The sequence below is a fragment of the Xiphophorus hellerii genome, chromosome 12, assembly GCF_003331165.1.
Source record: "Xiphophorus hellerii strain 12219 chromosome 12, Xiphophorus_hellerii-4.1, whole genome shotgun sequence".
Classification (NCBI taxonomy): Eukaryota; Metazoa; Chordata; class Actinopteri; order Cyprinodontiformes; family Poeciliidae; genus Xiphophorus; species Xiphophorus hellerii.
In genome coordinates, this window is record NC_045683.1 from 8,869,366 (window position 1) to 8,889,917 (window position 20,552).

General features: G+C 35.6%; 1 protein-coding gene across 1 annotated transcript; it reads right to left on the minus strand.

Annotated features, from left to right (window-relative positions):
• Positions 1–3,169: 3,169 nt before the first annotated feature.
• prodhb (proline dehydrogenase (oxidase) 1b) lies at positions 3,170–18,568 on the minus strand. Its single transcript, XM_032578881.1, has 14 exons — positions 17,991–18,568; positions 16,441–16,646; positions 14,286–14,320; positions 14,048–14,197; positions 13,811–13,875; positions 13,595–13,705; positions 11,784–11,857; positions 11,512–11,593; positions 10,500–10,592; positions 9,048–9,194; positions 8,689–8,864; positions 8,018–8,116; positions 7,797–7,885; positions 3,170–6,010 (listed from the first exon to the last, which is right to left on the minus strand). Exons 1-14 carry the CDS (start codon positions 18,354–18,356, stop codon positions 5,820–5,822), a joined length of 1,884 nt encoding a protein of 627 aa, XP_032434772.1. The 5' UTR covers positions 18,357–18,568; the 3' UTR covers positions 3,170–5,819.
• Positions 18,569–20,552: the final 1,984 nt, after the last annotated feature.

Below are 20,552 nucleotides of genomic sequence, written 5' to 3' on the forward strand. Positions count from 1 at the left end.
TGGTGCTCATTGGCACAGAGCAAATTGTTTGTGTGTTCAGGTAAAACTGTTATTTACAGTGAAAGGAACGATAGGCCGCAGTCATTGTGTTTTGAATTTTCCATTGACGGCTGTGCGCACTTTCAAATGAGATAACTAAAAACAAACCAGTTCATAGACTGAGTGAAAAGGAAAAAAAAGGAATGTGAGAGGCATGTGATGCGTTATTTATTTGCATTTTTCTTCCAACTCAGATTTTTGCAAGAACTGTAAGAAATGTCAACATTCTGCCTGAGGAATCCACTCAGGAGGTTTTGCAGTCATCTCCATTTGATGGCTCAGTGATGACACTGATGGAGGTGGCACAATGTGAAGCTTTGATGTGTAAAATAAAAGTGTGTCAACTTGCCAGTGTGCACGGCATAAAACATAACACGCTCTCTCTTCATTCCTGCTCCCTTGATTATCTATGCTTCTGCCACTCTATGTAGGGCGATGAGATTAGTGATCGCAGCTCCCATCTGCTATCTTTACGACTCATTTGTTTACTCACTGATTCACATCAGGGCTTTATGGCAGCCAAGGGGCTTCTGTAGCTCTGGGACTAGGTCTGGGGTACAGGGTTAATTTTATCCAATGATTTATCACATTTTCAATTAAGTGATGGTAAATGTGAAGTGTTGATAAAAGATATTCTATTCATGGTTGGACGAAAGTTAAAAAGCCAATATTTAGAAATCCAAAGTAAAACTGTTGGAACAAAAACCTAGAAATCAGATTTGACCTGGTCCACTACTATTTTACCCTCTGCATTTGTGAATTTGAATGTCAACTATTATCATTTTAAATCTAAAGTATGAAACATGACAAATCAGGCAACCGATACATTGTTTTTCCAAACCATATCGGTTTATCGCATGAGGCAGCCATTTGAGTTCTCCTCTGAAACAGGAAGAACTGTTGGATGCTATATTCATGATGATATAGTATCCAACAATACTACCTTTTTGCTTGTTACTTTCTACGTCGGTATAAAAAATTCATCCTGGAATAGATGTGTAGCTACTTACTAGCATCACAGAAAAAGAATGGAGTGAAAATACCATCAATACAGGAAATATGTGAGCTTTGTGGAAGTAAACTAAGGTAGGGTAGACAGATTTCTCCTCTCTGACCAAAACCATTCTCTGTGTTTGACATCTGTCTTGGAAATATGGGAAGGAAAAAGCTAAAGCTGATGGTAGAGTGTACGACAGAGTTCATGTCATTGCTACTACAGAGCTTCATAGAAAAAAACCCTGGTTAAAAAGACTCTGATCTTTTAAGATTGACATATCACAGCAAGGCAGGTGACATAAAAAAACTAAACCATTTTTCCATCAAAACTAAATAGTATTTGCAGTATTCAACAGGATAATAATCCATCAGAAATTTTGCGAGTAAATAAGGTTCAAGTTTTGCCTTTTTTGCGTATCTGACACTTTGCTGTACATAAGAGGATCAGTAGTTAAGCAAGGTTATTACTGGTTTTTGAAATATTCCGTTGGACAGGGAGTTTAGGAGGACCATCTGTACTGCACATATGTGCTGATGCTTTAGTTAAGTGATGCCCAAATTGTTGCAGAAATGACTAAGTAATTCATTTCAGTTTATTGATATGGCACAAGTTCAACAAGTTTTCTTAAGGTATAATCCAATTTATATACATACTGTACAAATACAGTCAATTCATTACAGTTGTATAGACAGAATAAAATCCAAATACATTCCATCTCACTTGTTATGGATGTTGTGTGGTTTGGTTTACTAAACATGCTAGAAAAAGGTGTAAGCCTGTTGCATCCAGTTACTGACTTTGGAGCAATTTGTCCTCCTGAATAACTTTACTGTGTCTGCACCAATGAAAATACTTCAGCACGCTTACTTTGTTAAATGGCTAATATGGTAAGGGTTTTGAGACTTTTCTCTGATTAATTCCACAATTTGAACACAGAAAATAAACAAATAAATGAGATGTTTAGTGTTATGACATAAGTCATTTTTCTAGTGAATATACATTTTACACCCTAAATAAAACAAAAGGTGCAATATTAAAGCAGGTGTCGAAAGAGTGCCTGTGTGGTTTTGTTTTGTTAGTGTTATAGTTGTTTATTTGGTCTTCTTCAAAGTTATTTTTTATTTTATTTCAAATGTTACATATATTCAAGAACAACATGACAGGTGTATGTAGCCAGTAATTAGTGGGACCCAGCCAATTGTCAGCTTTGTTTACCCGTTCTTCTGTAATCACATTGGATTTTGTGAACATCTTCTTATGTGTTGCCAATTATTTTATAGAGAAATGTCACTGCCTTGCTGAATGTTAACAACTCTTCCTCCTGGCTTGACATTTGAGTCATGCTAGTGTCAGATGTTGCTGTTAAATATTGACATTGTGTCATGTAGCACTTTGACAAACCTGCTCTAAACTGCCCTCAGGATTCTGGCTGACCATGTACAAATAATTTTGTGATTATGGTGCAATGTCAGGAAACAGAGTGTGCTGTCTGTTCATGGAATTCTGATATTTGTCTTTTATGCCAATGAAAAGTGTATTTTGTTGAATTATGGAGGAGAACTATAGGAATACTACACATGATTGATTAAGCAACCAACTGGATTTTTCTGTAGTTCTAGTAAGGTCATAATCAAAAGGCCAATCAGCTTGTGGTTAGAGATGAAGCAATACTTCTACAGCAGTTTATATAATTTATAGTTCAACCAAAAATGATAATGTTCGTAATAATAAAAAATTGGTTCCAGTGATATAAAATCCAGTGGGGTGAGGACTGAAAACTCTCCCTTTGCATTCAGAAAGCATAATGCATCAGCCTTCAACTGTATTTCACAAAATTATTTTTGATAACTCCCCCTGCGATCTCACGGAGAGAAATAAAGCTTTAGCATTATTCCCCCACTGTGGATATGATTGCGGCTTTTAAACCGAATGCGGATGGTTTCCTGTAATCTCTCAGTTCGCTGTCAACAGATAAAAATACATGATACTCCACAGCGGCTCAAAGCTACTATATTTGTTACTGTCAGTTTGTGTACTGGCACACAATCCCTGATTATGGCTCAAACAGCAGCTGGGATGCAGCAACGAGCCAATCCATCTATTTCATTAAAAAAAAAAACAAAGGTTGAGATGTTTCCCTGAAAAATAATGCTTTTTTATTTAGATGAGCAGTACTTTGGAAGACACCAAACTTCCACCCTTTAAAATAACAAAGACTCACCTAAACAATCATACTGAGAAAAGTCAGCATTACATCAGTCATATTTTCCTATGCTGACTTAGGCCTGACTGTGTCCTTCAATGCTGTCTTGATTAATAATATGCTAAGTGGATGGTAGGTTTAGCTGATTTGGAAGCTGTGCAAAATTCTTCGATTTGTAATCTGTGAAGCAAACCCAAAAACGTCCAGGAAAACCAGTGAGAAGGGATTCTGTTGGCAAATGTATACCCAGAAGGTGTTCCTAAAATCAAAGGCATCTTGATTCTTAATTAAACCAATAGAACAGAGCAACAGTGACAGCTCTGCGGTGCTCTGCCGCAGTAAAACTCACCAGCCGCTAACATTTCTTTTGAGTAATGATTAATGCATCCAATTTCTGTGATCTGCACTGAGTGAAGTATCAGGGGTAATTAAATGATGATGGTCTACAGAGCACAGACTCCTCGCACAAAATGACAAGGCCATAATTACTATGAAGCTTAGTTTCCCCCTGACATAAATATGAACTGTGTATCAATAACTGAGGAAAACGTATTTCCTGGTGAAATACGTTAAAGTGTGAAAATTACCCTTTACTGTACTAATTTTGTAAAAAGAAAATGTGAAAATGCTCTATTGCTCCTTTAGTGTTTTACACTGCCTTGCATAGTCTTTGAACTTTTCCACTTGTGTCACATTACAACCACAAAATGTTATGTGCATTTGAAATGTATGTCTGTGAAGAGGGAAGAAAAAGAGACAAAATAATCTGAAAAGTATTTGTGTTCAAGTCTCTTTACTCTGATAGCCATAAATAAAATCCAGTCCAACCTTCAAAAGGTTTCTGCAAGGTTAGACAAACTCTTACATTTATTAAGATACATTTAATGTCTTAAAACGTCTTAGATATACAGCCCACAAGTCATGACTGTCCAACTGAACAACTTGGGAGAAGTTTCATTGAAATACAGTACAGGTGGGGGAATCGGTTGAAAGTACCGCTATACGCTGAATATGTGGAAGAAGTTGCTTTGATCAGTTCAGACCAAATCTGAACTTTTTGCCCGACAAGCAAAATGTTCAGTGTAATTGGAAAGCTAGAATTATTATGCTGAGGGAATGGTTTTCTTCAGCAGAGATGGGAGAGCAGGTCAAATGATGGAAATGAATGCAGGTAAGTTCTGGAAGTAAACATGTTCCAGGCTGCAAAAGACTGAAGACTAAGGGAGAGGTTCCATAAGTATGACGGCTCAGGACATACAGCAACATCAAAGCATATTCATGACCTACATCCTCTTGAGTACACTTGAAAATTGTTGTTCACATACTGTCTATATACTGTGCAATTTGACTGTATGTCTATGAAGACATACAATCTGAAACATTTGTCAAAGAAAAATTAACAAAAATTTGGAGTCTTTAGATCTACAAAGCTGGTAGAGATGAAACCCAAACGAACTGCAATTGAAACAGCAGTGAAAGATGAGTGTACAAAGTATTGATTCTAAGGAACTTAATATAAATGCACACAAAAATGTTGAAAACTACGTATGCTTTTCCCTTCTACTTCACAATAATGTGGTAATGATAACTGGTTTAAATCAAATCCATTGAAATTTGTGTTTGTAAGGTGACACAATGTAAGAGTTCCAGGTTTGTGTTTATTTGTAAGACGCTCCATTTGTTTACTGAACGATTTTGGATTGCTACAAAGTTATATCAGAAAAAAAGATTTCCTTTCAATATATTTATATCAGTGTAATTTATCAAAACCCAATGATGAGGAAAATGCAACTTTGTGTGAAAATTTTAAAAAAAACTCGGGTTTGTAGATCCTAGTATAAAAGGTTAACCAATATAACATTTTTACTTACAACACCTCACCGATAGAATCCATCAAGCACAAAAATAGAAGCCTTGACATTTTTAAATTGCAAATTATAAAGAGATGAGGGATATAATATGGTTTACGGTTTCTCAATGATTCAGGAACAAGCCTTGTTTTCAAACTGGCGACACACTTTCAGACACAAAGATACAGTACAGGGATGCCTTCACTGGCAGTGCGTGGCTGGAATAGAGTGGATAAAAAATAAAAAGGAAAATGTGTCCTTTGCTGCAATTTAAATCCAGTCTGTTATTTTTATTATTATCTATCCTCTCCAAGATAAATGGAGTAATAACGAAGGATGCCCACCCTAGTGTTGTTGACATTTTAGGGAGTCCTTTTGGAGCAGTAAAGATGCCCATTTGATGGATGCCAGAGCTCTACAGACAGCACAATGACAAAAATGAGGAACGCTGTTAGTTGTTGTGGCTGATAAAAAAAGAAATAGGGATCTGTAGCAGGACTTGGATGGGTTGAAGGTGGGTGAAAATAATAAAGCCCCATGCAGTTCATCTGCAAAAAAAAAGGAAAAACTACAGAACATAATAAAACAGGACATGCACAGGGAGAGAGTTGGAGCAGACAGCTGCAGCAGTAGCCATCAAGCTAGAGAGAAAGTTTGATAGCGGCTGCTGCTAAAAAAAAATCCCTCAAGGAGCTGACAAACTCTCCTCTCGGTTTCTGCTTCTGTGTTTTCAGTACACTGGTCTGTAGAGAAGCTCCCCAGAGACAAGTCGACGTTTCAACTCCTTCCACAGCAGCTCTCTCTCTTTTTGGGCACCCTTCATGAAGCCTCGGTTCTCCTGTGCCCGTCGGGACAAGTAGGGCATCACCTCACTCACCGGCCCATAGGGGACGTACTTGTAGACAGGAAAACCTGCCTGGCCTGAGATAAGACAAAGAAAAGAAGGTATTCTACCATTAAAAGAAATAATTTTGTTATACCTTTCCTTGTAGACCTATTACTAGTTTCAAGGAGAACCAATGTTTTTGAAAGCTAATCAATCAACGTTTGCTCACAAGAGATTAAGTAAAAACCTAAGAGTTCAAAAAATAATCGGTTCTAATCTCACTTTAATCTCAGAAAGAAAGAAAAAGAGAAGACAAAAAAAAAAACTACTTAATTTTCCGAGTAAGCGAGATAATTGGTCAGTTTGCCATAAAACATCCACTATGATAAAACATTTTTATTTGGACAGTCAAGCCGCTCTCAGAACAAACAGTTTCTTGTGTATTACCAAATATAGACTTTACTGCATCTTTAAAAAAAAAGAGTATCAACAACAATCTTAAACCAGTGTGTCTGTCTTTGACTGACATCATTAAGTCTTAAGATATGAGGTCATTTGGACCCCACATACTTTTTAGTCTGCGCAGTCCAGCGGGGTCGCTCTGACCCTGTGACCCTGTCTTTAAAAAGGATTTTGTGTGTGTGTGTATTTATGGGAACTCACAGTCTGACTATCCCGTTTCCTGACAGTAACATTTGCCATATTAAGTGTCATAATAAGTGCCACTCTAAGACTCAATCACAACAAGCATCTTCAAAATAATGATGCTCCTTTTGTTTTCTTGAACAAAAAACAGTTGGGCAGGTTAGAAAAATTTATTATTTTGAGAATCTAGCTTATTATTTCTACATAGCAGCTCTAATGAATTAATTATGGGTCAGTTTTGACTAAATCATAAAATCTAACTGGCCAACTAAACTGGGAAGAAAAGCAAAGCAACAGTCTTTGCAGATGAAAAGTCAATATTAGAAAGTATTCTTCACTTTAATTATATATGTTTTGTCAGTCAATATTTATAAGAATTGTATTTTTGCTCTAGGTTATTAAACCACGAGAATCTCATAGCCCATGGCTATTTCCACAGAACAGGACATGTTATGTTAGATTGACCCAAAAGGACATTTTACAGATGGACTCTTGTTGTTGCTCAGCTGCACTGACTTTGAAGTTGTCAGGTTATCTGCTAAGCATAACTATGATTTTCTTGGTGTTTACCTTTCAGATAAATGTTCTATCCAGAATCATCCATCAAACTAAACACGTTGCAGCAAAACAAAGTTTCGACAAAAGCCTCCTGGCTAACAGATTTCCTAAAAGACAATATCATAGAAATACATAAGTTTTGACTTTCTGAGTGACTGACAAATAATAAAAATCTCAGCTCATCTCTAATATAGTTTGGAAGGTAGTGACTCCAGTATGACTTCTCTCTCTCTTTAGAAAGCAACAAAAAGAATTGGTGTATCTCTGTTTACATCCATAACAGTTCATTTCATCCTGAGCCCCATGTTGACAGGCAGCTGTCTTTCACCAGTGTGTCTGTCTTTGACTGACAAATAAAGTGGTGAGAACAACAGTGATACTTCGTTAAGACAGGTGGTCAATACTGAGTTGTCTCAGTTCATATGTCACCTTGCAGGCTGGAGGCCGGCTTTGACATGTGAAATGTTTGTCGGTGTAACCCGTAAGGTTCCTGAGAGTAGCTTGAAGGCCTCATGGGACGCAGCTGAGAGCTGCAGGGGGGAGGACAGATAATGCACATCCTGCAGAGGCTGGACTGAAACTCTCAAATCATTGTTACGTAAGGCAGGAAGGATTGTTGCCTTGTCCCTGTGTGACTGTGGAGGAGAGTGGGCAGGGTGCTTTCTGTGTTTTCCTCACCCAGTGGGAAGCTGATCTGATCACACATGCCCAGTAGTTGACCGAAGAACACCTTGTTCTCTGCTGGTAAGAGACCGAGCTCATTCATTCTGAATGATTGAAACAAACAAATAACATTAGCTCAGTTTCTGAGACACATGCGGTCGAGAGAAATATATATACAGTATATACAGTATATATTATTACTTTAAATAGTGCATTGGTGAGAAATCTAATCTTACCTTTTTAGGGTGTATTTTATTGTGTCCTCATTATGAGAGGCAACCATAACATTGGCCTTTCTGTTAAGAGCAATCTCGTCCAGCACATAGTGCAAACACCTTTCCAAAGGACAAATGAAAATAAACAGGGGTTGGTTGTAATATTTTCTTTAAACATCGTAGACATGGCCACAATTAGGGTTACACAATACAAGGAAAAAGTGAAATTGTATTAGTTTTGTCTTTTATTGTAAGTTCAATAGCCATTGAAATTAAGTTACTTTTTCCTCACTCTCCTGGTTCTTTTCCATCATCACAAGGCCCTACCGATTACTTGAGCCTCTGCATGTTATCCACTAACATCTACACCAGGTGTGGGCACAAAAGGTAGGGAGAGTCTAACTAGATGGGCAATTATTGTATCTTACTCAAAAGCAGAGTTTAAATGCAAGGCACTAAAAATATAATAGCTTCTTATATATCGTATCCAAGCTCTCCAAGTCAATGTTTGGGATTAGATATGTTTTACTGATTTAGTGATTAGTTTTGGGACCCAAAGAAAAATTGCTTGCTACCATAGTCAGCTAACTTTTTATGAAAATAGAAAATGTGAACTTAGTTTTTATATTCAGTTCCAAAGTATCAGATTTAGTCAGATTATAATAAATGAAGAAACAAGCCATGGTTCAAACCTGTGGTACATTGTGCTAGTAGACTCATAGTTGGGGTTTATAGGGTCTTCATATCGGAACTCCTCCGCTCTCTCTCGCTCCTGATACATGTATGCTCCACGTACCAGCTTAGCGGCAAAACACCAACCCTCCCTTCTGGACAGTTCTACGTCCACAGTTACATTTTTGTATGCTTCCTGCAAAATAAAAAGAGAAGAGCAAGTGAGATTTTATTTATGTTCTCATTCGTCTTTACCTCTAGAGCTCTACATCTAATACCGTATTTTAGCTGTTTAAACATAAAATTCTTTAAAGTTATTGTATTGCTACAATTCTCAGGTAATTTATAAGTTTAATTGTTTGGTTTTGTTGGTTCTAACCTTTAGGTAGCACTGGTAGGTGTTGAAAATAACAGGCTTCTCCCTGTTGTAGATCTTCTGTGAATCCAGTGTAAGTTTACTGATGGCTGGCTGGAAATAGGTTTGCTCTGCATCCACCATTAAGCGAACATCGTTTTCTAAGGCACACTGTGAAACAATATTTTTAATTAAAATTACTTAATGATGTACCAGTCAAGATTTTTTTTTTTCTAGAATTAATCATATTTAACATTTTGACTGTTAAATACAATGGGTAATGCACATTTCTCTGATACAAAATTCCACACCTTTCTAGACTCAGTCCATATTTTTTTATTACAAAGACCGAAAAAAAATCACTATGAATTTACTCCAAATACCGACAGCGATGTAAGTTTGAATACAAAGTCTAAAAAAACATAACTGAATGGAGAAAGATGGCTGGAAGGACAGGAGACTGAAAAACAAATGGATGGACAGCATATAAATAAAGGGATTGATGGTTGGTGATGGATGGACAAAGAAATGAAAGGACTAATGGATTGATGAATTCGTGGGTGGATGGAAGGATGGACACAGCTGGATGCCGTATTTAGACTACCAATTTCCATTTCTGGACATATATTTATAAACAAATTTCATACTTTTTCATACTCCGTAGGAACCTTTATACAGCACTTTTCAAGTTTTATTAACCACATTATGAATGGAATTCTGTAACTTGAACAAAAAAACACACACATTTGCACAATGACAGCTTTAAGAGTGAAAATAAGGTGATTATACAAGAACTAAAGTAAGTTGTTTTCAGAGCTGCTTAACTAATGTGTATTCATTGGTCCATACAGTAACATATATTGTGTTTTATATATATATATATATATATATATATATATATATATATATATATATATATCCTCCTTGGTCCCTTTACTGACCAAGGAGGAACATGATTTAATATTTCCTCTAGAGAAAGCAATGTAAAACCTGTACCTGGAAACTTAAAAGCTTCAGATTATAGACATGGACAGTGGTAGAGGTGACAGTCGCCCTCTACTTGTCAAACAAACAAACAAAAAAAGGAGTATTCACAGCTAGACTTTGTCAATCTTCTTAGGTTCCTATCCATTTGCAGAACTACTGTTCGTCCACGGTTTAAAACCGTATATATATATATATATATATATATATATATATATATATATATATATATATATATATATATATATATATACAGTACAGACCAAAAGTTTGGACACACTTTCTCATTGAATTCAATGAGAAAGTGTGTCCAAACTTTTGGTCTGAACTGTATATATAACACAATATAGACATTACAAGCAGAAACATTGTAAGAAAAGGCACAAAAAAGTTGTATATATTGATATTGGTCAAAAATGTCAACTTTGCTAAAACTGTGTTCATAGCTAATCCACAATAAACATTTAGAGCTTCCGTGTGATTTCTGATTACCTTGGCCAATACATCAAGGCGCTCCAATGTCCTCTTTAGCTGATTCTCATCCTCTATGGTGAAGTTTTTCAGCAGAGGCTCCAGTTTATCCAGCTATAGAAACAACAAGCACAGACTAACCTACGGACCAAAACATATCTAAAAGGTAAGGTAAGATAAGGTACTTTTTACCTTACCTTACCTTTATGTATATCTGAGCTCTATGTAGCTCAGGTATACATAGAGCTACTACTAGAACACAGTGGTAGCTCTATGTATACCTGCAGGAAGCTTTCAATTGTGAGCTCTCATACATTTAAACAATTTAAATGTATTTTCAAATTCTAGGAGTTTTATAAATATAAAAATATAAAAGATTCAGTTTGATAAAATAAATAAATAAATCTTCCAGTAAATTCTTTTCATCCTTTGTCACTTTTTATGTAATGTTTTAATTTTACATATTGTCACATTAAATTACTGCCTCATATAGTCAATATTTAGCCTCAATTAACTTTCACTTGTTTTAAAAAAACGAAAACTACATACTTAGCTTCTAATGAGCCATATTCTTTATTGGGGTGTTAAGTGTTTTTTTTTTGTTTTTTTTTTGATAATACCACTTTTGATGAGAATGCTCTTAAAAATTTTGAAATGAGATTAGTTGATTGTCTAGTGGAATGCTGCATATAATGAAATAAAGAAAAAAGTAAAATAAAAGTCAGAGAGCTTTACCTTTAAAATATGGTGTATTGATGGTTTTCATAGAATTTCAAGTCCATAGTTGTTAAATAAATTAACTGCAGCAAGTTGTTTTCAGATCTTCAAAATTATAATTGCATCACTTCATTATAAATAAATCCAAATGCTAGCAGCAACAGGTCTAAAAATATTCATCAGGTGCTAATGAAAACATTTTAACTGTAACTTATGATTATCAAGTTTGCAAGAGAAGAATTAATTCGACCCTAAATCTAATGCATAAAATTGTATTTGAATTGTGTTATGTTTCAAAGAATTATGCTCTTCTCACTTTTACATTTGGAGCTAAAAGCAGGTCTGATGTGTTCACTCTGTCATCTATTAGACTGTTCCAATCAAGGATGTCAATGCATCTGTTGGGGATAAAAATGGAAGAATATTACATAATTGCACTAAATTATAATAAAAGTTTGCAACAATGTGATGCAAACATTGTGCATAATTTCTCATTAATGTCAATAATCTAACAAAACACACCTCATGTAAAGACAAAGTAGATTGTCTGTATACAATGGACATGTGGTATTATGTGTTTGTGCCTACCCTGCTGAGTCTCCTTTCTTTCTAGTAAACCAGCCATGGAAGTCACCTTTTGCACCCAGTTTGATGATCAGTTCCTGTAATCACAAAAACAGCTACATTTCTAGGGCCTTCTCAATAAATCTGCGTGCAGGATACTTCATAAAATTGTGACTCTGCAAAATTCATAAATGTGCTGAGCATCAGAAGGACATAATAAGAAAATGTAATAGACATGCACATCCTCCCCTTATAAATCACAGTGCTTGTGGAAATGAGCACACTTGGATTAGGCTTTATATCCAATTAATGATCAATGCAAAGCGGCTCAAGAATGCTAATGAGAAATAATGTGCCTGCAGATTTCTGACTGCACAGAGAAGCTGAGAGGACCAAAAAATGTATTTCATGTGCTAACAGGCAAGTATTTGCCATATGTCAAAAGCTATTTAATTCTGATTCTTGTATTCATGTTGTTTCCTAGCAGTAACTAATAGGAGTATTTATTTGTGAAAAAGTCTAAAAGTAAATAAATGATACTTAGTAATATCTTGTACAGATGTATGTTCAACAACTAACACAACTTACTTATTCACTTTAGCTTAATTGGATTAAACAGAACTCAAAGACAATATGCATGCTATGCTTTGACTGCTTCTGTTTTTTGTCGCTGTGTTGACAGTAAGATTTTACCACGTAAGAATCAATAAAATGTCTAACTTAGCTTTATTAAGCTCAAGCTTTGGCTTAACTTAGATCAGCTTTATTCAATTGACCTTAACTTTGCTAAGCCTGATTTATCTTTTGGTAAAGTAACTGTTCCTTTTACCTTATTTCTACCATTTATCTTTGTTTAAGATAATTTATCTTACTTTAGATTATATTATCCTAACATAGTTTATGTCGGGTTGCCTTAGTTAGTTTTCTGAGTTTTCTTAGTTCACAATTCAGATAAGATTAAAACTTGACTTTTCTAATGTCTGCCTTTTTAACTTTGTTTGGTTTAACCAAGCTTCCCTTCAACCTTAATTTACTTTACCTTATCTTACCTTTACTTGGTTTACTTTGAGTAGGATAAAATTATTGTAGTTTATTGTCTGTCCTTGTTCAGTGAAATTGAGTTTAAAATAATTTATCTTCTCTTATCTGATCAAATTTTCAGATTTTTAACTTGTCTTAGTTTAGCCTAATTTATCCTACCTTAGTTTGATTTATTGTACATTAATTTATCTTATTGTTACATGTCCTGTTTTATTTGTATTTTCTTACTGTCTAACTCATTGTCTTATGGTTTTATCTCCTAACAAAAAATTCCAATGTAAACAGCATCTCACTAAGGTGAGCAAGAATCTAGGTTTTGGTCTTTAGATTATAGTAATAGTCTGTACTTGTATAGTGCTTCACAAAGTCCCCAAAGTGCTTTACATTACATCCACTGGTTCACCCCTTCATGCACACATTCACATGCTAATGGTGGCTATTGATTGAAAAGAGGACCTGCATACTCTGCAAGAAAAAACAAGACCAACTTTAACATGTAGACAAGCTGAACATCAGTTCGCCAACTTATCTCCTCACTGTTAGAATTGCAAATTTTCTCAGTGTCCTTAATGTTCAAACACGAGTCAATCTGAATACAGGTGCAGACTCCACTTCCGAGCATCTTTCAAGCCCCATTATTTTAGGCATGTAGTATAAGGTTAAAAAATAAGCTCCTGCATTACAACATGTAGTAATATCCTGTTGCTGCCTATGTGGTGTTTGTGAGAGATAAATTTACCCATATGAGATTGAATTAAAAGATCTCTGGACTCAAAGAAGAAGAAAAAACTCACCTGCAACTGTGTCAGCTCCAGCCTCTGCTCCAAGGACTCCATGCCATCCTGCTGTGATGACAGGAACGTGAAAAATCGCTGCCATTTCACGAGGACCTCTGAGAACCGGAGCTTATCGAAACAAAGAGAAGAAAAGATCTTACTCTTCTTCTCTCCTGCTGCTATTCCTCAAGCTAGATTGTCAAACTGAGCTTTACATTATCATTTACAGCTTACCAGAAGCTGGGGTCGTCCAAGTGCAGTCATTTTGATTGCAGAAAAGCCATCCATAGAACTCCCACCTATGGATAGGAATCTGTCTGATTATGATGTAAAGACATTTGCTGTAACAATTTAGAAAGAAGTAAATAAGCATATTGCATAACTATTGGGGTCCTATTTAAATTTATGACTTCAATAAAATGCATGAAACCAGCTTATTTTCAAAATGTATCACTTATTTAGTTTACCTACCAGATGCTTTGATACACTTCATAAAGGTCTCCATATGCTGGTCACATTTGGCCTCATCAGCATAGAAATATGTGCAGGTTCCAATCACTTCTCTCTGACTGTCACCTAATTGCTCGCCTGCTTCGTAGTTTTTCTCTCTGTAGCCCTCGCCTGGGGATGAAAACAAATTTGCATGCCTATTTCTTCTAATTGCGTCATGTGCTGTGTACACAAATGAGAACAAAACAAGGCAGCTTACCTATGCTCCCTTTCCCTCCAGCGGAAACGCTTGAGCTGAAATAGGAGTGTTGAGAAAAGGCAGTTAATTTGCTCAGGATTGGGGCAACATTAGAAAAGCGAGTTGCATCAGACTTTGCGAATTGACATTTCTTTGTGAACATTTTTGGTCTTGTGGCATGCCGTAGAGTGTCATTGTGTTTGATGACCTTAAACGCTGTATGCTGAAACATCCTTGATGTTTGATGCTGACTCCCTCATGGGGCCTTGAAGCGTCACTTTTCACTTGACCTATTTCCCCTTCTCATCATAAGGTATCAGATGTAAACAAACATCTGACTTAACAGAGAGCAAGTCAGTCATCAGAAATTCAGGAGAGCTGATGGGAGTTGTGTCCTTTTACCACTGCAACATTTTGACAGAATGAAGCAGTTGAGAATTGGATCACGCTGCAATACAATTCATATAGAACTAAAAATGTTTCTAAAAAACTAATTTTAAGTGATATTTTAGTTTGTAAGCTCAGTTCCCTAAATTTTGAATGGTTTGCATCTTTGGATCTTTGGTCTAGTTCTTAGTGGAAATATTTTAGTACACTTGAAATAAGACAAAACTAACTTACAGTTAACTTGTCAGCCAAACAGGAGTTTGTTTTAAGTAAATAATTTCTTAATTCTGATGAAAAAGAACTAGTTGCATTAGAAGATTATTTCATTTATAACAAGACATTTTCCCATGTTATGGGAACAGACATCAGTTTCATAAAATTAACTAATATTCATTAGTATTAGTTAGTACTAAGTAATACTAACAATAAGATATACGTACCCACTCAGACTTATTATGAGTGAGTAATGACTTCTAGCATTAAAACCAAGATTAGATTTGTTGTTTTATCACTTACAAAACATAAGGCTTTAAATATTTGCTTAAATAATCTATATTAGGCAATAAAAAAACAGGGATTCTTTTAACACTGACAAAACAACCTGGGGATTACTGTAGGCATCTCCCTCTTAAAAGTAATCCAGTGTTTGTTTCTCTTCCTTATAGTCTGGCTTTTCCAGCTCACTGGGGAGCTTGTCAGATGGAGTTGGTGTAATTTTGTCCCCTGGTCTAAAAATGAGCAACTGTCAAACTTAAATGTTTCAGGTCATGAAATAAATTTTAATATCAGACAAAAATAAATAGTAAATACAAAATGCAAAATCTAAATAATGAACTCTATCAAAACTAGCCTTGTTCTATGTATAAATATAACTGAACTAACTAATTACCCACATTTGTTTTTGTATTTAGTTTGTATTCAGATCTAGAACATTTAACTGTGATAAAAACATCAAAACAAAATCTGTAAGAGCCATGTACTTTTTCTCAACACTGTAAAATAGAATAAGTAGGTCATAATGAAGGCAATGACATTCGACAAAACATAAAACAACTAAGGTACTTCTTTGTGCCACGATTTGACACAGTAGTCAGCTGTCACTCTACATCAACCTAGAATTATACTGCCTGAAAACCTTACACTTCATTCACCGTTTTTGACCTTTTAAAAATCTGAGATGTCATACAAGATATACAGGGTCTTTGTACTTAGTACAATACGCTGAATAAATCTGACAAGTTGATTTTTCTATTTTGCTTCTAAGAAATTCTCATCAAAATGTTCCCTCTTATTCACTCAACTGACTCAAGTAACTGTGAAGCAGGCCAAACTGTCTATATTTAATCTTGGTCTGTGAAAATGTTATAATTATTCCACATATGCATCAACGCCCAGAGCTGAGAGTGAAGTAACATTGCTGCTGTCTAGAGACAGTGGTTGCACAAGGATTTTACTGTCATCCTAGTTTACATCAGGAGGCAGATCAGATAGCTGCTGCCTTGTGCTGTCCATGTGACCGGATGCCAGGCAAGTGACAAAATACTGCCAATCTAAATAGGTCCCAAAAAAATTACAGTTTTTATCTTAATCTTATTTTTTTCACAATTCTTCATCTAATTTTTCCAATTTAGATGAATAGTTGCAAATTATAAAATGTATGTAATTTGTCATATATTTGATAAAAGTTGATGGAAATAAAATCTAAAACAAAAATTCAGAGAAATGATTATTCATGGCCTATGTAGTATCAGTACTAATGTAAAATAAAAAGCAACAAATGTCATATTACCTCTCTTTCTGAGTTTCCTCCTTCTGGCTGATGTCCTCCTCGACACTGTAGTCCAGGACAGAGCCAACGCCAAAAGCCTGGTTCTTCTGGATCAGAGGTTTAATGGATATGTGATCCTCCCCAGCAACAAACTGGCCATAGAAGGTCATCTTCATGAGCTGATCAAAAAGCTTCTGGCCTAGAATTTTCTTACCAAGATCCATTATCTAGGCAAAAAAGGTGAAAACATTGCTATAGTCTTGGAGTATGAGAAACAATGTCAGTGTGGCTCTTCATTTGTGTCACAATAGTACTGAATCTAGATGACTCATAGCACCCAATGATAAACAATTACTTGACATGTTTTAAATGTACCTAACAATGTAAAAACATAAAAGCAGCAAGCTATTGCTGAATAGATAGTTAAGAAAACAAGTAAATAAAATTAAACATCAGTAAATTATTGTGAATAAGGTAATTGTTGCTAAAACAGCAGATCAAGTTAATACTAATTTTCTATAAACAATATTTCCTAAATAAAAGCAGATTAAATTTTGCCAGTAGCTGCATAAACTGTCATATCTGAGGTGTGTTTAAAATGCAATAAAGGATTAATATTTTATAGATAACAACTTTGTGACATTCACACACATTAATGCAAATTATGTTTCTCTATCATTGAGCAGACGTAATTTTATTTAGTCAGTCTTTTGTACTGATTTAGCACTTAGGTCATTTTTTTATTTCACACATCTAATAAGATTTATAATGAAATAGGCTAAATTGAAATTGCACAAGATGATATTCTTAGCAAAAGTCAGACAAGTAAGAGTGAAGATGAAAACAGCCTAAGAATGATTTGATACAGCTCTCTGATGTGTAAAATGTAGATGGATGTGCATCTGTTAGGCAGACAAAGTAGCTTTGTCACAACATTAAATAATTGGTGGATAAGAAAAGTGTGTTTATATCAGAACATATACGAGATTAAATCCAACTACACATTTATTATCGCAAATTTATCATCTGCCACATTTAAAGTAACATTGCACATGTGAACAGAAATATTGGTCCATAGAAAACCTCTCAGCTACTTTACTTTATAAATAGTATCTAGCTTGCATTATGCAACAGGTTGCAAAGAGCTTGACGTGCAAAGGCAGGTTGTAATTTGAGACATGGGTGTGCTGCAGGATGTTTGGTTGGTTAGCAATCAGGGACAACACAATAGTCTATAATGTATTGTGGTTTCAGTTTATGGTTTACAAATTTGAAAATTGGTAAAGATATTAATTGTTTTTAAACAGCTATAAATATTTGGGTAAAGGTTATCAGCTCTGACTAATAAATCATGTCTAGCCTACTGTGACAAGGTAATGCCTGCAGAGTTAACAGTAGGATCGCGTGTGCCTTGCTTTTAAGTTTATCGCCATTCTTCTAACCTGTTGCTATAGTGTTGTAAATACTGCTCACAACATCATAGTATTAATTTAAATCGTTCTGAACCCACAAAACTACATCACCAGAAATATTCCAATTCCTATTTGTTAGTTTGCTACTGTCTGCATTACCTCTTCATTCTTATCAACCAGGAAGTCATAGGAACAAAGTTTGAAAACCACCAAACTTCTGAGTAGCTCTAATGAGTCTTTGCTCCTATAAGCTTCCTGGCTTTGCTCAAAGTCTACGGAGATCTCGTTAGCGGCGGAGGAAGAGTTGGTGCGGTCTCTCCCTGCTCCCCCACTCTTCCCAGGAGACTGCAGTCGGGCAGAGGCAAGCTGTGCTCCGCTCCGGTTTCTGCCATGGTCCGTCTTCTCCGGCCGGGTCGTCGAGCTGGAGGTAAAGGTGGATCGCAGTCTTCGGTTGGATAATAACCGCTTCAAGATAATCTCTGCATTTACCCACGTGGGGGCTGGCACGGTTTTGAGACAAAACATCCGGCAATGATAACGTAGAGAAGAAAGAACTGTCAGAGTCAGCACACCATCTTCTTAGCTTGGCACGCGACAGTGTAAATAAACAGGACGTGCCTGTCAAAGGAATCACCTGATTGGTGGAAAGAGGGTGTGACGATCTCCACACCCAAAAACGATGCATCTGATCCAGCTTCTCAGAAAAGTATTCAATGAGTGAACTCCTCTTGCAGAGACTTTCATCGCATGACCAGGTGTGGTTCTAGAGGCAGCTTTAACTGGTTCTGCAAAATAACTGAATAGCTTTCCCACCACCTTAAAGCTAAGTAGCCTTTTCACAGCACTGCAAAATGCAACTGTATCTGAATTCATGCGTTCCAGATTTAGTTTTTCTTTCACATTTCACAGGTTGAATCTTTTATCATCCATTCTCTTTGACCGTCCAGCTCATTCTGAGGTATCCCAGGAATTACCCAGAGAAATTTTAGTAATTCCAAGAAGTTCTAGAACTATACTAGGGTCTCCTTTCAGTGGGATGAGCTCTGACAGAAAAAGAACCTCAGGTTTTTCTGCACGACTCACAGAAGGAATCCACGTCTATGTAACTTATCTCAGCTTATTCCTGTTATTGTGGAGTACAGCAGCTCTACTCTGAATTTTCCTCAGATCAATGTACTCCTCAGCCCTCTCTAATGCTGAGCCAGGCTGCTCTATGAAGCTCTTTCATCTGCTTTTATTCAGAATTCTTTTAGTGATGGTCCACCTCTTATTGTCATAGGTTTGGCCTGGAATGTGAACATACTGGAAACTGGAGAGCTTTTCTTTTCTACTTAGCTTTTGGTACTGTGGACTAGGAACAGCATCTTCATTACTGAAAATGCATCATTTAAAGTCTGTGTGATATTTAAAAATATATGTATTGTTTCATAGAACCCTTTGTGTTTTTGCTATTTTTTGTGGAACTTTCATGAAAATAGTAATAGCATACCTTTCGCATCTGTTTCAAATAATGGCAGAGAGCAATGAAACACATTTGCTCATTTGTATTGATTTGTCAGAATGTTGAGGTCCTAATTTCACTTGAGCATGTCCTTTTGGTTCAAACATATACTGCCACTCCACTTTACTTTAGAGTGAAATAATTCCACTATAGTACATTTTGTACTTGGTATGATTACTGAAAACTTTGATGTTGAACATATTTAACTATTAAGCTGAAATTGTGGTGGCATTTAAATGTATTTTTTTCTTTCTTTTTTTTTTTTTTTTACTTTGGTTGCTGATAATTCCCCTAATTTGACTATAAGACAAAATATTTTCTTTAGCCTTAAAATGTCTGATCTCAAAAATAACAAGTGAAAAATAAAAGAAACCATTATGCCATTCTGATAATTGTGGATATGGGTTTTGTTTTTTATTTGGTTTGTTTTTCTGATCATTTTGTTTATTTATGTTGGAAACGTCTTGCTGTATCCAGTTCTTTTCTCTGCATTCATTATTTGTTAAATGTCTTCTTTTTTTGACACAGTCAGTCTCTGCGTTTGGGTCCTTTACTAACCACAAACATGACAAATGCAGTCATAATCAGAGCACATCCAGACCCACTCACTATATATAAGAAGGGTCAGTAAGTAACTCAATACATGTCATATGGTGACCACATGCAAGTTTAATTATCCCTTAATGATTTTGGCCTACATCCTTTGAGTATTGGTGAAATTGTGCATCTAAAAGTTGCAGGAAAGTTGTGCAACTTGGGCACAACTATCCACATTGGATAAATTTATATATGTGTTCTGATAATAGTAATTTGCCAAAATATCAACATTTAAGCAGGTATTAAAATCTTTTAACTGTCATGAGGAAACCAGTGTCCTTGTGGATCCATTGAATTATATTTAAGTGTTTTGTTGGTGACAGTTAAGGGGTTAAACATATGTTTTATTAAGTCTACATTTCTGGATTACATTTTGTCATGTTAACCCAGCAAAATTTGATATGTTTAACAAGGATTTTATGTCATAAGCAAACATTCCAAAGTGTGTGTTTCTTTCTTCTTTTGTTTTTTTTTTTACAAATAAAACTAAGAAAGGTTTGCCTAGCATTTGTATTTAGACATCTTTACTCTAAAATTAGCATTCAGAGTCCACATGTGTGCATTTTAATCTCAGTATAAATTCAGATATTCTTTGAAGAACTCAAGTTCTAATGCTGTTTGGC

Bases quoted from the DNA above. Each gene is read 5' to 3' on its own strand.
- prodhb (XM_032578881.1), bottom strand. From the start codon at position 18,356: ATGTTTTGTCTCAAAACCGTGCCAGCCCCCACGTGGGTAAATGCAGAG. The intron at 14,198-14,285 runs GTAAGCTGCCTT...TTTCATCCCCAG, and splicing joins TGGAGGGAAAGGGAGCATAG to GCGAGGGCTACAGAGAGAAA. The intron at 8,117-8,688 runs GTTTGAACCATG...TCCTTTGGAAAG, and splicing joins ACTAGCACAATGTACCACAG to GTGTTTGCACTATGTGCTGG.